The sequence below is a fragment of the Perkinsus marinus genome (genome assembly GCF_000006405.1).
Source record: "Perkinsus marinus ATCC 50983 genomic scaffold scf_1104296947650, whole genome shotgun sequence".
Taxonomy (NCBI): Eukaryota; Perkinsozoa; order Perkinsida; family Perkinsidae; genus Perkinsus; species Perkinsus marinus.
The window spans coordinates 177681-194651 of record NW_003210538.1 but is presented as its reverse complement, the minus strand read 5'-3'; the positions used below and the strand labels follow the sequence as shown (position 1 = coordinate 194651).

Sequence of the window (16971 nt, the reverse complement as noted above, 5' to 3'; positions counted from 1 at the left end):
GTGGCTAGCAGTACTGGTGGCGCTGAGGAGGCCACTGATTAAGACTAGTGGGTTGTTTACAAAGTCTCACGGAGTGTAGCTCTAATGTGAGAACCTCTAGAGACGATTAAGGCGAGGTTGCTTAGCATTGTCGATAGCACTTTTGAAAGGTGATTTCGACACAATTGTTGAGTTGGGAAGTTAGTCAATGCCGTACGATATCACCGAAATTCAACAGTAAAGTTTCGCCTTGCATCACCGGAGCCGTATTGGTGAAACAGGTTTCATTGCTGCCTGGGAATCTCTCTATTGTGATGGCTTCCGCATGCCTCTCATGTAGGGGTGGATAGAAGCTCGACACGGAGATCGTAGATGACCTACATGTCTATCGACTGCACAAGTTGAATTGCGAGTTTCAGGTAGACATCGTTGGGAGTGGAGGGTTGTCACAAGAGTTGACGAGGGAAGCCCAGCATGGATGGAGGTCACGTTGGGGGTTGGCCATGTATACAGTATAGACTGCCCTGATGAGCTCAACGATTGGGTAAAGTCGATTCGAATCCAGGACTCCCAGAAATAGGAAATGAGTGACGCGGAATGGGAGAGAGATGCATATATAACGTAGAAACAGCTCAGGAAGTGGGGGGTAGTGTCTTATCCCGCTCATTCTGAGCTATTTTGTTCTACATGGTTCGACAGTGGAATATTCGTGACGTGATATCTGCACATTGCTTTCGTCGAACGTCATGATTCAGGCCAATCCTAAGCAGTGACCGTACTTTTATTGGAGTCGGTCTTCCACAGTTGCTATATCGAGTGCGAAGGGGTGCTGGGTGAGCGGTAGTTGCCATCACATTTTCCGCGATGCGTGTATGGTCGCAGTGCATTCAACATACTATAGAGTGGACCATTCAGAGTGCTCATCGAACAGTGCATGCTCGGAGTGTGAGGTGGAGGCGGCATCAGTCAAATGCATCCATTGCGCCGTGCGATCTCTACGGCGATTGCATTCGCAACACCCATCAGGAGGCTGCCAAGAGATCACGGCAATCTAAAAGTTAATAGCCTTAGCAAGGGGACGCTCCATTCCGTCTATCGATGACAATCTTCTGCTACAAATGTGATTTCAACGTGGCATCATATACTGGCATGCAGGCCGAGGACTCCTGTGCTTTGCATGCACCGCTACAGTACATCGCAAAGGAGAGAGGCAAAGCCACATTCTCGTCAGCCTACGAAAGGCTGCTTATGCGGATAACCTCATTAACGGCGCTCTCACGATGATAACAGAGCGAAACATTTCCCTGTCACAACCGCTGTCCCGACGAATGCTTTTTCATCACGAATCCATAAGTATGGATTCGTGAGCTTTCATTGGTCGAAATTGGTCTTGTGTTCGACGAATTTGAACTTGCGTTTCCGAATTCATAAATTTCATTTACGAATTTGAACTTTCACTTTCAACCGGTCTACGAAAATCGAACTTTCATTTCGAATTTGAACTTTCATTTCGTGAAAACTCCTTTCACTCGTCAAAAATCAAATTTCATCTATCTAATTTGTCCTCCCACTTGTTGAATTTGAGATTGAAAAGGTGTAGTAATGAGGACATCGGAGATGCATGTCACACTTTCATGAATCGTCGTTTGAGATCTAAACGGCGTGTGCCCAATTTCATTATCCCACGGTCTCGTCCTAATGGTCACTTGCTTACTGCGACTCTTCTACTGACCAACGCAACAGATTTGACGACCATAACAACTGATAAACACGCATCTCGGTACATTACACGAAGTACATAAAAACATCATGCTGAAGCACAATTCCCACAAGCCTTTATTAAATAACAAGTAAAATACTTTAACATCGTAGCTCAAGCCTCATTGGCCTATAACACCTCTTTATTATCAACAACTTTAAAGTTTCCGCGCCACCAGTTCATGAAAGGTTCCGCAGCATCAGGGGATCTCCGGAAGGCCATAGCAACCTTAATCTTATCGCTATGTTGCTGATGGAATCCACCATAGGTCTCAACACATGTCGCAGTTACTGTCGCGGCGATGATGCGACCAGATGTATCAGCCTTGCGGTCAAGGAGGAGCTCCTCATCGCACTCGAATTTAACGGGGTGATAAGTGCGTTTGCCGTTGCCACCTCCGTAATGCTCATCCGCACGTAAAAACTGAGAAAGGAAGATGAGGGCGCGGCCACAAGCTGGGCATCAGCTCACCTCGATACGACGAGAAGTGAGACGACCATTGAGATCGAACTCCACGGTAGCTCTCTTGAGTGGGTATATCTCTTCCCTTTGCATATGCTGTTCTGCTACGAGTGAGATGTAGTCCACAGTATGAAGGATAGTGGAATCGAACTCAACCTGATGACAAAGCTACTGGATAGACTCCTCGACCGGCTGAGTCATTCCTCACCTCGTGGTACAGTAGGCCTCCAAATGCATTAGAGAAACCAATGGCCTTGGAATCCGTGGAGAAGGCGATGGTCACGACTTGATCTTTTTGCTCCGGCTCATCATCATCGTCACGCTTGCCACATGTTAGCGTAACTTCATACCTATTGTCTGACGTGTACTTCGGAGCCTGCGAGGCTTCATTGCAGCTGTACTGGAACGCGCCGCTGAACTAATAAGCGAGCCAAGCTTCAATTCTCCACAACGCTATAGAGTCCTTACATCCAGTAGGTACTCTCTCGGGAAGACCTTCACGTATGCCTCCGTCAAAGCAGTCTGGGTATCGCCGATCATAGTAGCTCCTTCCTCGCCAGCGAAGTACAGCGTGTGATCAATCCACACCTGCCATGGACGATTTTCAGCAAGGCACACTTGACAGTGGGAGTTCAACAATAACGAATAGTTCTTACCTTGTCAACAGGTATCTTAGCAAAGGCTCGCGCGATAGTGAGCGCAGCCTCTTCATTGTTGGCAATGAGCGTCACCTTGTGTGGCTCCCCCAGGGTGACCTTATCCTGTGAAAGCTCGTTACAATGCATAGTAACATAGTAGAAGAATTGCTTGAAGTAAACGCGGTGCGCTGCATTAGGGTCGCACTTGTAGGAGCTTGAGCGAATCTAAAAAAGGAAAGAGTCTCTCCTCTCCACGGCTTCTAGACTTGCCTGAAGGATGCTTCCCTCGTCCTTTTCTCCCTCGGGGCGCGCGACGAACATGCGAACCGTATCGGGTTCCACTTTCGTAGTGTCAAGCCATGCTGCCTTCAGATGAGTATGCAGGCTTTTCAACTCTATATTCGCCTACAGATTGGAAGTGCGACAGATGGAGCGTTGATGTAGCGGAACCTACCGGTTGTGAACTATCCAGAGAGCCCCAAACTGTAGCAAGTTGCATGGCGTTATGGAAATCATCACATAACACCTGATGTTCAATTTATCCAACAAAATGGTGATAGTTACCGCACCTACCTCTACTTTGGTGTTCCCACCCGTTCCTCGAGCGCTTTCACAGTCCACGGTTACTTTGTACTTGTCAGCGCTCCTATCAAGGGCGGAGAGTGGCTCTGGTGAAGAGCCCACGGCGTTGCAGGAGAGCAAAAAGTCAGAGTCTTCGTAACCCGGCTCGTCATCGTTTCTCAGTGTAATCTGTCGAAATCGGTCTCATCCCCGGGAACATGGCCTCCGTACCGTTAACCATCTTTTAAGATCCTGCTCCGAGCCAATGACGAAGGAGTAACCCGATGTCTTCACGAAGCTAGGCCGGTACGTAGCCTACCAGTTTAACATACAACTCGACAGATTCCAACTCACGTGTCACCTTTGATAGAGTGAATGCATTCGAAATACCTTCCTGTTTCACCTCAGCGCAAGAGTTGATCAATCCTTGCTGGAGGGCGATCTACAATATAGACTGTGACTTTCCTAACGTACACGATCGACTTACTGCTGGCTGGTCGATCTGCCCAAACGTAGCTAGCTGCAGCGCCGCAGCCGTGTCCTTGCATTCAAAGTTTAATATCTAAGGGAGGTGGTTGCCAGTTAGGATCTTCCTGGTTTCGTATGATCCACCTCCTCTCCGCACTGCGCACGGAGAACGAGAGTCTGATGATCAGTGGCCTCGGGAGATCCAAAGAAATGTGTGCAAGAGAACTGTTGTGCGTTCGACTCATCAGCAGCCGCAACCTAGAGATGGGAAGTAGCCAGAAGAGAATGAGCCGATACCCTACATCGACGACCACAGTCGTGCCCTGTATGCTTGCTGATGTCAGGTGCATCGATGTCGACTGACCAGAGACTGTGACAGTGTCGCAGGCGCTGCGAACTCTGCTGCCGACTTCCACCTGATGACAGGTACCCACAGGAAAGGATACACCTAGACTCACCACAGCATCTTGTTTCTCAAACAGAGGTCCTTTGCATACCCTGATAGCGTCGAACGGAGTACTGCAGAGCAGTTCCAACTGAAATATTCGTATCACTACGCATTCAGTCGTAAAAGTAAAATAAATCACCACAAAAAATCAAGTTCCCCGTTTGTCTACCCACATCTCACCTTCTTAGGGGTTCCAGAACTTCCCTCACGGCAGTCAATGCTTATTTCGACTCCATCAGATACGATTTGTGGATTTTGCTGCAGCCCGTCGCAAGTGACTTGGGTGGAAGTTCCAGCCTTCTCAACCTGCAACTCGAGGATAGAGGATGAACAGAAAAAATACTCCGGGCGGGACTTGAACCCGCAACCTTTGGATTAGAAGTCCAACGCTCTATCCGATTGAGCCACCGGAGCTGTGCAAGAGTGCGAGAGTAACCAAGGCGCTCCGAAAAAGTTATGTTGCCACTTTAATGTAGACCTACCACGAAACTCCTGCTTGCTCCTGTCATGGTGACGGTCTGTCGTGTGACAGTCCAACCTTCGTCATTCCCCAGTCGAGCGCTCGAACACACTCCAGGATAGAGCTCAACTCCGAGCTGAATAGAAACATCGTAACTAATGCCCCCCAGCCTCTCGGTTAGAAAACTGACCTCCGAACGAGGATATGCACCCCATCTAGTGGCGAGGAGCACAGCTGGATCGGAGTCCGTGCAAGTGATCGTGACAGGCTTCGATTCACAAATGACTGATATCTTGTACACACCGTCATCGAACTGTGGAGGGTTCACAATGTTAGAACAGCTGAGCTCTTTCTCTTCTCCGTGAACCTCACAAGGTTGAAATTCCGCAAGACTCAAACGTGCTTGGAAGTGTCTCACAACAAGAATCCTCTTCACTTCACCGGTGCCTGTCTCTTCTCGCAGCCGAGCGTGTTTCAACTCGTGAACACCACCGGTGCCAATGACGGCACTCGGACACGATCCGATGAACTCCGCATCAGATTCAATCTGCATGATAACATACTGTGATGATTTTCTGTGATACCGCGCAGCAGTGGTAGCTAGACTCGCCTAGTGATTGCATAAATGTTCTTATGCTTACATTAGCGTTGTGCATGCCGCCGAAATAGCGAGCGAAAGCAACTCCAAGTTCTTGGCTGGGAAAGGTTACGTGAACAGTGGAAGTTCCACACAAAACCTGTATAGATAATTCGATGGCCTTTGAGGGTGTTGATAGTTCAATAAGGGAGGGTTATCGAGAGACCCGATGCGCCGAGGCCTTGCCTTGACGGTGTACGAAGTGCCTTGAACGGCGATGTCCGATGAGACGCCTTCACAGTTATAGACGAACACTTTGTCGCTGTCGTCATTGATCTGAGACAAGATATCCATTGTGAATTCGAGCTTGTCCATCTACAGTCGACCTCACCTCGATAACCCTACTATGCAGAGCTCCCGTCGGGGCATAGACCAACTTGGCGATGCTCACAGTCCCTGTGACCTGGCCCTCAACGTTCGCACTAGCGCCAGATACCATAGCCGCAGCCATGTGGATCTGACAACCCATAATTCGAGAGTTCTGCTACGGTGATGTAAGCCAGTGAAGTTCAACTGCGACCCGACAATGCTATTAACACCCACCTCAGGATTGGCAACATCTCCCCACTTGACAGCCCATTTCACAGCTGCCTCAGCCCGCTTCATCGCCAGTGTTGTCTGAGAACGAGAAGACCATCTGCCTCTTGGACGATTGGAAATCGGCATCCTACGTCAGCCGAAGGGAGATATTCCCTTTTCCGCTCGGCCGAGCACTCAGTCCGAATATGAACATCACCGTTGGTCTGCTGTTCCAGAGCAGATATTGCACCGCATTCGAAGTTAGTGTCCCGAGTCTGCAGACATGCCGTGAATCAGAGCTCCATTAGAAGCGCCATCTTACTGTGAACACCCTCCCCGTCAGTTTCCCAGAAAACGTATCGCGGTAGAAGCCTGCAGTGACCAGATCTACCACGGGTTCAGTTGCATACATCACCCCGACGTCACGAGCATTCACCTGGCATCATACCAATGATCAAAGCAATCACAGATACAGGATAGACCCACCGGATTGTATTGACCCCACTGCATGGCGAAGTCGTATGCCTCGTCCCTCTTAGTAAAGACAACGTCCACCTCGTTGTCACTGTGTTCAGGAGTGGGGATGCGATTGCGAATTGACAGGCCACAGGTGGTGACGACGTGGAATTCGCCTGAATAGCAGAAACACTCTTCATGACTAAAATGAGGGGAGATGGTCATACCGCCATCAGTCTCTTTGATATTCTTCACCCTGGAGCAGACGAACCATTGTCGAGATAGATCCAAATCGTCCTTAATGGATGTGCCAGCATAGCGAAGCTGAGATGAGAGTTTAAAGGAGTCGGAAGGAGAGGCTCTTACCCCAAGCCAGCGCATCCGAACGTTCTGCGAGGTCACGTGGCTCTCGATGTTAGCCGTGACAAGCGTGAACGGTAAGCGTTTGCCATTGTGGTGGACATCAACACGCTTGGAGGCACTCACTAGACCGAGGTTAGTAGAGACCTATTACGACAATGACAAGATTCCATTATGACAGGTGTTGAAGGATCGAGCAATTTGAAGCTAAGTTGTTGTATGAGAGTGAAAATAGTGTGACTTACTCCCGCACGGAAATGTGACCACTGGGCTGAGAATCTCCAGGCAGCATCCTCGTCATCGCAGATAACCTTAGTAGTGCGGCCCTGGCACTTGGTCTTCACCACGTACTTGTCGATGCCTCCCTCGTATGATACCGGCTCACTCACGCGCGCACAGCGTAGCATCGAGCCATCACTGGTCTGAGTAAAACAGTACACCTGTTTTCTAATCCCAAGCTGACAAGGCCAACAACGTAGTTCTAGGGGTAGCGGAGCGAAGTCCTGCGCGAGAATGAAAGCCAATGGCTACCTCCAGGCGGCCCGCGGCGATCTTCCTGCCCAGCGACACGACGTCTGACGTTGCTCTGACGATATCGTCGGGATGACCAGCTATCTCCATCTTGGAACACTTCTCGACAATATCCGCATCCACCTGAACGATGACCACTGGCATCTAACATTGATAGGGAGAGAAGACGCAGACCTTCTTGAAACCACCCCAAACGGCAGCGAACTTCTCTGCACGTTGGTAGGCACCGAATGGTATCGTCAGTAGCTGCTTATCGCACTCCGCAACGACATCAGCGGCATCACCCTTATACAAGACGTCAGCTACGCCGCGACAGATTCTCGGTTTCTTATCTCCGAGCTGAAACACGACTCCAGTGTCGCATTTCTTTCAAGTAGCCTACGCGAAGAACTCTCTTCCTTGCTCGTCCAGTGGCGGGACTGACGAGGACCTCGGCCGCCTGGATGGTCGAGTCTTTGATCATTCTCGCAGGTATCGGCACCTGAACGAGGACAATACCGGGGATTTACCGTCACTGCGCCACGAAATTGCTCACCTCCGTCGTATACGCTCCCCATATTGTGGCGAAACTCGTCGCACTGTCCTTGTTCTTGAACTCTATATCGAACGCTCTCGTCTTTTTAGAATTCTCCTTAGTGCAAGTCACACGGAGTTTCCACTTGTCACTCTTACTACTAGGTCCAGAGGACACCCCTTCACAGTAGACATATGTCTTGCTGCCAATCTGAACGAGATCCACTTCGACCAACAGAATGAACAGCCATCAGAGGCACCTTTAGGTATCTCTCAACCGGCCTCCAACTTCTGTCGAAGTTCACATGAGCAGCAGTCAACTTCTTCTTGAAAACAGCGAATCGCGCGAAGGGGTTCTTGCTGACCCAGCCATCGCGCAGCACCGCCGGATCCACTTCATACTGGGGAAGGGCCGTCAGAAATGACTCGAAGGTTGATTATGTATTTACCGTCTGGAGATGACCCCATCGCACGGCAAAGTCTACGGCGGCCTCCTCGTCATTGAAGTAGAGTGTCGTTGGCAGACCATCGCATTTAGTTTGCACTTCATACTGCAGCTCCTTGTTCCTTCTCGGGGAGGTCTTCACTTGCTCACAAGAGTGTTTCGTAAAGGTTCCACGGGCTTCCCCAACGGTCTACGAGATAGGATCGTCGAAGCTCTCTACGTAGTCCTAGTTACCCATAGAGTGTAGGGGTAGTCCCGCGTGGACATCGCCTTAGACAGATGACTTTTCGTCAAGTGTCTCCCCTTGATCACGATACCGGTGCATTGATCTGCGAGAGCGTCCGCGGTCTGAGCGCAAAACTCATACCACTCGTCCGTCACTTCATCACAGCGTACCCTGTCCTGTGTGGAACTTCCCCTTTGCACACCCCCAGTAACGAAAATGAGACTCCCAAAGACGATTAATGTAGAGCGAATTGATCCCGTTAGTATGCTATGCATTCAGTAGCTATCTGGACAAACTAAGGAGAGCATTGCCAGCGACAACCTGTCACAGCGGTACTAGAAGGCGACCGAACCCCCTAGTCTAGCCTTGTAGGGCATAGACTTCGATAGAAGGGGCTCCACCGAGAGAGATGAATGATACAGTCTAATTGACAAACGAGACGAGACCAGGGTTGGATATATGAAATGGACCAAAGATCGGGCGCGACTTGCCCAACTTACAAATGCTCAACTTTTCATCAAGTAACTCAGCGAGACATAACCATTCTCGCCTATTGCCACTTAAAAACTTCCTCGATAATGCTTGCACCATTTCACGTATCATGCTTAGCTCATTCTCGATAATGCTTTCAGGTCTGTGGATGCTTCCAACTTACATGATAATTCAAATCTCGCTCGCCCGAAGTGCTGGAGGATGTCTTACATACGATTTACCTTCTCAATTTGGTAATCTTAAAATCTATCAGAATTTCATATCGGCTTCAGGAGACAATACCCGACCGTCACACGGCAAGATTTTGTGATGTTGTCTGCCCACAATGGTGATCTCGTGCGTAAGTTGATGGGGATTCCGTACCATATTTGTGAGGTCCCCAGCCCTCCACAACAGCTGTGTCTTGCCCTCTCAATTCTTTTATGCTCTCTTTAAACTCGATCACGGCATTCCATCTGAACGCTGCAATCACACACTCTGGCATCTCCAGACGGGCAAAGTCCATCACGAAAAATTCACGAAATTGTATTCCTTACCCGTGAAATTGAAATCGCCACTTGGGGACCGAACTAAACGATCCTCTTTCCGCTTACCCAAAGCATTTATGTGCATCCAAACAATTAAAATACGTTCATTACTCGTGCATGGAAAATTCTTCTGCAAGGGTATAGTGTCCCTATTCGCAGGTGAATTTCTGAATAGCACAGTGGTACGAGGCGCTTTATAACAGTATGTATCCCGCATTCCTCATACTCTCCACCACCAACACTCTTCTCACCTGTTCCATCTCATAGAGAACAGTTGACTGCTACTTATGGCGTCCCGACGTCTTGACGATGATGTTGTCGTCCGTACACAAGAGCCTCAACTCGAGGCCTGACCGCTCCTGGAACCAGCTACACCACTTCCTTCACAGTATGACTGCTGTAGAAGGAGATGACGCTGAGGTGAAGATTATTTTGCGTTCAAAGCTGGATTTCCCGGTCGTGTCAAGGGAGCACGAGCTTCTCCTCGCTACTATCATACCCATGACATAAGTAGCGAACTTACTCGTTGAGTGATACTCAACACAATGACTTCATTGGGAGCTGCACTACGAGAGTCATGAGCGACCCAAGGGCAACAAAACTAAACACTTTGACAACGACGTAGCCCCCGGGCTCCACCTGGCCCTCCAAGGCCTGAATTACTACCCAGCCCTACTACCGAGATCAACCCCCTCAGCTGACCTGCTAGCGGATCATCGTCGAGGGCATCATCACCGTCATCATGAACAAGACTGGTACGAGTGCAAGAAGCCTGCAAAAAGTATTGCGTGTTAGTTCGCCCAGTTGAAGCCAGTCAGACGATACAGGAAATCCTCTATATTTACGTTTCCCTCACATTGAAGACTAGAACAAAACAACACCAACGTGGATCGTATAACGTATATTTTCCGAACTGCTGTAAGGCAAATCGCTGAACACGTATAAGTTCCATGACAGGGCTCTTACTTTATCAATGACGCAGTGAGAATGTAAACTATCTCGGACCCAACATCGTCCATTTTGATCCACCATTGACTCCCATCACCTCATGGCGATTTTACAAATGCTTTCAGCTACAACGAAGCGAGTTGAGGCGAAAGAAGGAGAAATACACCCATCAGTGCTGATATTGCGCCCTCACGCAGAGTAGTCGTCCACTCCGAGTCGCGAGCACCGCATGTATCCTAACCAAGACACATGTAGTGCTCGCTGGATGCTATGATGCAAGTGTGTAGAACATCCCATAAAGAGAATAGCGAATATTGACTTGCCAGGAAGAGGTCGGCATGGATATATCCACCAGCATAGATGGCCTTCATACTAAAGGTTATAGCGGTTGAGAGCCAAGGACAATCACAACTTTTCGGTGCCCTATTGAAAAGACGAACACACATATGGACAAACAACAGAGCACCTCGCAAGAGAAAAAGTTGATTGCGAAACTTCTGGAACGGAAGTGGATGTGAAGATCGCTCGACTTCTCGGTAACTTCGCTCCGCTGCGGATAAATTTTCGTTTGCCATTTTCATTTTTCCACTGCGCGATTATCTTCACCTTCTAGTTTCCAGGTTTCTATCCTCTCTCCTGTGAAGCCTATTCCCATTCCTCTCTCACTCGTATCGTCCGCCCCTGGACCCCTGGACTCCCCAAGCCCTGACTTATCCTCTTCTTTCAGTTGACATTATGCATTGAGGCATTGCGAGAATCAACACAGCATTAAGGCGACTATCGTTGCTTTCGAACCTTCCAGCGTGACAAATGGTGCGGTCTGTAACCAAGATGCGCTCCTGCATGTAGGCACATTCGCCACGTGAGGTTCGTTACTCTCCGATATCTCTTTGAATACGGAAACGCCTTGTCTGAGGAATTACACTCTCCTACCGCATGATAAGCGTGACAGAGGGGGAGAGCTCTCTACGAAGATCGAGAGCCACGCTACTATTATGGTGAGACGCAGTTTACTAGAACAAGCTAGATGTGCAGCATTTAAAGAAGCTCGGGTTGTACCATCTCGAGCGACAGATGGACGGTTGGAATTTATAGCGAAGTATCATATGAGAATTGGTGATACCTTGTCGGTGACACACTAGTGGTTGCCCCGAGCAGCAAGCCCCCGGCTCCTCAAGCATCTTTGGGAGCTGAGATCCACGTCGCGGGAGCCATGGAGGCAAATAGTAGGAATGTCCAACCGTGAACAAGACCTAGAGACCTGCGGCATCTAGCTAGTTCGTATTGGAGGTCGCGGCTTACCAGCTGGTACCGGAGGCCAGTTGTAGTACTGTAATTTTAGTGATGAGTTCACTAGACGCGGTCGTGTAACAGTCGACTTGAATGATGAGCGCTACCTCGCATGTTGAATGCATTATTAAATCAGGGTCTTCCCAGGGATGCTCTTGATGAGCATTCCGCCTGGGTCTTCATTTTGTGTTTCTCCCTTGCCTTGGCCGTATTGGGTTGTTAATACTGGATGTACTGCGGAAGGTAGACGCTGCTCGGGTCGATGGTGATCGCTGATGTTATGTTGGTTGTTGGAGCTGAGCAGTTATCACTATTAGGGAAAGTATTTGTATGCCCGACTATGCGATCAGCTATATCCACCAAAACACGGCCTGTTGAATCTAAGCGTCTGAATGCTGGTGGAACCAAGCAGGTGACTCTGAGATCTCCATATGGTGGTAGAAACGTACGGCTTTATAATAGGTACACCAACACCTCTTCACGGGCCTTATTAATAAGACTACTACACGTACTCCAGAGCGACCAACGAGTACTTACGTCGTTTTAGATGGGTAATTGGTGGCTTCAACTACGTTGATACGATTATATGTGCAGTCGCGACGTTACGCCGAAACCTCTGAGCGCACCACAGCAGGAGGATCAACAGGAGACCGTACTGAAGACAATGCCACGGAAAGTGATGGAAGAGTTGAAGGAGGAACTTAGACAAGTGGAAGAACGAAAGCGGCATTCATCGTAGAGAGCTTTTGTATTGAGGTGAAGCTCATTGATGGGTATATCAGGGATACCCCCAAGAACATATCGTTGGGATCGCATTCCCTCCAAAGAGCACAGGTAAATCTCCATTCTCATTGGGCGCGTAGGCAACGCTCTGAGGAGCTGCTGAGAACGACTTGTTGCAAGTCTTGAATCTCTCGTATCAGGTCAAATCCCGGGAAGAGCGGATGATAGAGATAAGACTTACGGAGACGCCAACGACAGTTCTTATTGATATACCCAGCGTCGCGGCAAGTGAAGGACAGGAGACGTACGACAAGGTAAGTCATTCAGCACGGTAATTGGAAAGTCCTGGTTGTGTCCAGATAATCGCCGAGAATGAGAACTACGAGGCTCTGTTGAACCGCAAGCAGAACGCACCTGATCAGTTCCGAGGCCAGCATGCGCAAACTCTGAACTATCCTCAGAAGATGAAGGAGACCTTCACGGATCCACCAGGTGAGGGAGTTGTGATCGGCCAGTGTGAGTTGACATTGTCGATATGAGGGCACATGACTGTTCATCTCGTTCTCACTTGTTTATTTCGTTTTTGAGCATCGCTGGAATGGTCTAGTTGGTTATGACGACTGCCTAACACGCAGTAGGTCCCGAGTTCGATTCTCGGTTCCAGTATTTTTTCATTTTAGCAACCTCGTCGCTCGGAGTTAATGCATCTGTTTGGGATATACATGACAGCTTCAGAGAAGAGCTTGTTCCGACCGACTTGCAGATCCAGATCGAATGTCAACGGAATGTTGAGGAGACCGTACGACCTCCATCACGGCGTGAGCACGATCACATTCCGATTCTCAGTCCACGGAATCTCTAGCCAAGCCTGGATGTCTACTCGAGACCTCCTCTGAGGCAATCCTCTCCCATGTTGCCAAGGAGACCTCGAGGACCACTGCTGCTCAATCTAAGAAGGGCAGCTCCACGAAGGGGGTAACTACGCAACTACGTGATGTGGACGATAGCATGCCTCGGTGGGCAGGGCAATCGATCTAGTTCGCCCAAGAAGTTGACTCGAGGCATGGGAGCAGGCAACTCTGAGAAGCTAGTCGAAGAGAGCGCACTCCTCCGTAGAGATCAAGATGGTTCGTGGATCCGCCTGACGTGTTTGAGAATGACGTGATTTCAGGAGGGGCCGTCGAAGATAAGCAAGCAGTGGAAACGGAGCGGGTACGCTGATACTCGCAGTGCATGCGATGACTGCGGCTACTCAGGAGGATGCCCCTGCCCTACGATGGGTTATGGGCAGCAACCTATTGATACCTATCGAGCTACGGGAAGCGGCCAGGGTGATGGAGAGAACTCTAAGCCAAAACGAATATCACAACGCCCATCTTCTGTAGACATTCTAGCATAGACGGTTTTCCAATCGGCCGTTAGATACCGTAATTATCCAACACTCGCCCAACTGGCCGAGAGAGAACAGAAGTTTATCGATAGCTTCCCTCTTTCTAACGCTGTTGACCCTTCGGCCAGTCGAAGGTCATCTGCCCTATCTAACAAGTGAGCCCCTCGATAATCAGATTCGATTCCGCGCAGAGTGATTCGGGCGAGATCAATGGTTTCGCCGAAATGTGCGCTGATGCTCACAATGGTGAAACCGCTTCAGAGGCGCCCAAGATCCGAACCAGTTGCAAGTTCCATCTCGCCGAGAGAGCGCAACTCCTGAACAATCTGAGGTCAAGCCAGATGTGACTCCTGAAGAGACCGAGCAGGAAGAGGATGACACTGAGCAGGATGGTGACGTTAAGTCCAGCATGGAGGTGATGGTAGCCTCCCTAAGACGACGCCTGCTTACTATCGCCCTCAGCATCTCTTCACTTTCGAAGCAACGTCCCTAACTCATGGGTTATCCGTAACCAATCTCAAGTGGCATCAGTTCAACCAGGACCTCCTCTGTGCATCCTATGGTTCGTGACTGGATACAGAGTAATGATTCGCGATGCCCGGCTTCTCTCCAGGGAACTGTGATACCACATGGAAAGCCTCCGGCGGTGGAGCAGTACTGTTCTGGAGTCTCAAAAACCCCTTCTACCCGGAACGTGCCCTCAAGACCACAGCCGGGGTAGATACACATTTATCTAGTGATACCGTCCTTCCTATTTATTCATCAGGTCTCATCTGTGGCATTCAGCGATACGTACCCCAACTTGCTAGCAGTTGGTATGCAGGATGGCGGCCTTGCAATTTGGGACCTCCGTCAGAAAGCCGACTCACCTGTCAGCTTATAATCCTACTACGTACCTCGAGGAGAGTGGTGCTATGTAGATACTCAGTTCCGCGACGCAATCTGGAGCGTCGGCTGGAGGAGCCCAGCAACGGGGTAGTGGTGGTCAGCATCAGCAGGGCGGAGGTCCGATATCGAACGTAGCGAGCAGGCATACTGATGTGGTGTGGGACATACAATGGGTACAGTCATTGGCTTTAGTGTAGCATCACTACAGTGCCGCTCCCAGGTTGATAGGGGGCCTGATAAGTTCCCGAGGGAGAACCTTATATCGGTCGGGGCTGATGGTAAGGTTATACAATGGGACATGCGGAAGGTGAGACGGCTGGCAATCTTAGGCTCCTATCAGTAGATCATCTCCGGGCACCTGTAGAGGGTCTGTAATGCATCCTTTCTCTGCTAGGGACTAGAACGGGCAGTGCTTATGTCGCTGAAGCGATCGGCCAACCCAGATCTCGCTACCAACGTCCTCAATACGGGGGCGCAGGACAGCGGGGGGAGGAGTCGTCAGGACGGACTGGCATTCAGGTGAGCGGAGTTGGAGTGTGAGTGATGAGCTCAAGTTAGGCAAAGCTGCGGCTTCTGTGTGGACTTTTTGAAGCAAGATCCGTCTATGTATTTGGTCGGGACTAGTGATGGGCTGGTCCATCGCTGCTCTACGAGCTATAACGAACACTACCTGGAGACCTACCACGGCCATGCAGCTGCTGTTTATAAGGTTGCACTGTATCTCCTAGGAGGCCCTGAGCATGCGTGCAGGTGCGATGTAATCCCTTCTGGCTGCCGGCCTTCCTCACCTGTAGTGCTGATTGGACCATGAAGCTATGGTCCACCAAGTCCATACCGATGGAAGCGCGTCGTGGTAGTGGGACCATTAATTTCCTGTTATCACCTCGGACCCCTCCGCATAGGTAGCAGCAGTTATATGGTCAAACGCGCTGACTCGGCCGCCTTTGAAAGAATTGGAATAGCCACAAATACTCCCTTACAGAACTATCAATCAACGGATCTTTGCGATGCGGTATTCTTCGCTGTGAGTACACTATGGGACTTTCTCAGCTTAGGTCAATGATATCTCTTGGTGCCCCCACAACTCTACGTGCTTTGCCGGAGTGATGGATGATGGCAGAGTGGAGCTGTGGGATATACACAGGAGCCCATTGGACCCCATCATAGTGAGCTTCTGTCCAGCTTAGTGCAGCTACCTATCATTTTTTAAGGTGCATTATCCTGTCAATGACCTCGGACACGATCGTTGGCATCGCGCAGTGTCAGTCGGGTTCGCCCCCACTTCTCCTGTGCTGGTAGCAGGGGATAGCACGGGAAGGGTAGAAGTCATGCGACTGCACAATTGCGAAGTGAGCGTGTCGATGGTTCACCAAGGTTCAGTTTTGTTCTCTATTAGGTTCCTCAGATGAGCGATGCTGAACAGCAGGAAAAGCTGGTACGTTGTGTTGTGAATCAACAGTAGCATGCCGCCATGTCAGTGTAACATGATGACCTTGGTATTGAGTTGCCGAGTATATTGATACGGTTATACTTGAACGGTTAATTTCTTTATCAAAGCAGGGAGAGAACCTTTGGAAAGTCAATGCGCGCGCTGCTGATACGTGGCGGAATCGTATGACGATAATTCAATGTAAAATCGTTGGTGCGCTAGGGTTAAATGTACAATCTTCGAATACTCGATGAAAAGGGGAAATGTTCCCTTCTCACGGATCGTGTCATGTTTGATACCGCATTTCATGCGAAGTTGAGAGAAATTTGCAGAGCCCACATGTTCGTCAAGTCGGCGATAACATTTTCCTGTTTCGTGGTCACTACGGTAACACAAGTATAGGGCAGTGCAACGGCCACTCGAGGAAAGCTCGAATATGAGAAGACATGTTCAAAGTAGCATACTAGTAGAACATTCTTCGAGTATCCGGCAAGATCGATCGCCTGAACAACAAAGTGTTAGTGGAGGGTGATGATGTGTTATAGAATTTACTCGATTCTAACACGGAGGCCGTTAATGAAGTGCTTCCGTTGTGATAGGATACGCTCGGCTGTAGTGGAGTCCCCAAAACTGCAGTCGGCCACCGAATAGCTATGGCCGTCGTCATCTATCTAATGAGAGAAAAGGGAACTGTGTGTTGATACAAGCAATGCTTGTCAAGCATGATTCATACGATAATCTCGTTCTGTGAATTAAGTTCCCGAACTTCCCCGAATTTGCAAAGATACCTGCGGAGATCGCAGGTTCGAATCCCGGCAGGAG

At 49.5% G+C, this 16971-nt stretch overlaps 4 protein-coding genes across 4 annotated transcripts; 3 read left to right on the top strand and 1 right to left on the bottom strand.

The window, feature by feature from the left end:
- Positions 1-1867: 1867 nt before the first annotated feature.
- On the bottom strand, positions 1868-9746 carry Pmar_PMAR020114 (hypothetical protein; the record flags this gene model as incomplete). Its single annotated transcript, XM_002779293.1, has 33 exons — positions 1868-2161; positions 2210-2356; positions 2409-2618; positions 2669-2788; positions 2857-3063; positions 3094-3243; positions 3293-3364; positions 3412-3588; positions 3631-3714; positions 3761-3841; positions 3887-3961; positions 4012-4125; positions 4170-4283; positions 4326-4403; positions 4496-4621; positions 4798-4911; positions 4966-5322; positions 5417-5471; positions 5612-5688; positions 5744-5869; positions 5956-6030; positions 6084-6206; positions 6254-6367; positions 6418-6563; positions 6615-6711; positions 6754-6894; positions 6993-7169; positions 7279-7401; positions 7453-7617; positions 7661-7759; positions 7814-8002; positions 8052-8151; positions 9733-9746. The coding sequence occupies 33 exons, from the start codon at positions 9744-9746 to the stop codon at positions 1868-1870; spliced, it is 4341 nt and encodes a 1446-aa protein (XP_002779339.1).
- A 2313-nt stretch (positions 9747-12059) lies between these two features.
- Positions 12060-13663, top strand: Pmar_PMAR020113 (hypothetical protein; the record flags this gene model as incomplete). The annotated part of the gene is made up of 10 exons (XM_002779292.1): positions 12060-12131; positions 12182-12270; positions 12314-12428; positions 12476-12553; positions 12643-12756; positions 12802-12934; positions 13123-13241; positions 13289-13417; positions 13467-13569; positions 13614-13663. 10 exons carry the CDS (start codon positions 12060-12062, stop codon positions 13661-13663), a joined length of 1002 nt encoding a protein of 333 aa, XP_002779338.1.
- Positions 13664-14093: 430 nt separating this feature from the next.
- Positions 14094-14247, top strand: Pmar_PMAR020111 (hypothetical protein; the record flags this gene model as incomplete). The annotated part of the gene is made up of 1 exon (XM_002779291.1): positions 14094-14247. A coding segment is annotated over one exon (154 nt), but the record flags the coding sequence as incomplete, so codon positions are not given.
- A 179-nt stretch (positions 14248-14426) lies between these two features.
- Pmar_PMAR020110 (axonemal dynein intermediate chain inner arm i1, putative) lies at positions 14427-16182 on the top strand (the record flags this gene model as incomplete). The annotated part of the gene is made up of 11 exons (XM_002779290.1): positions 14427-14549; positions 14599-14707; positions 14838-14893; positions 14941-15027; positions 15115-15239; positions 15279-15429; positions 15471-15573; positions 15623-15732; positions 15776-15886; positions 15932-16069; positions 16117-16182. 11 exons carry the CDS (start codon positions 14427-14429, stop codon positions 16180-16182), a joined length of 1179 nt encoding a protein of 392 aa, XP_002779336.1.
- Between the last annotated feature and the right edge of the window lie 789 nt (positions 16183-16971).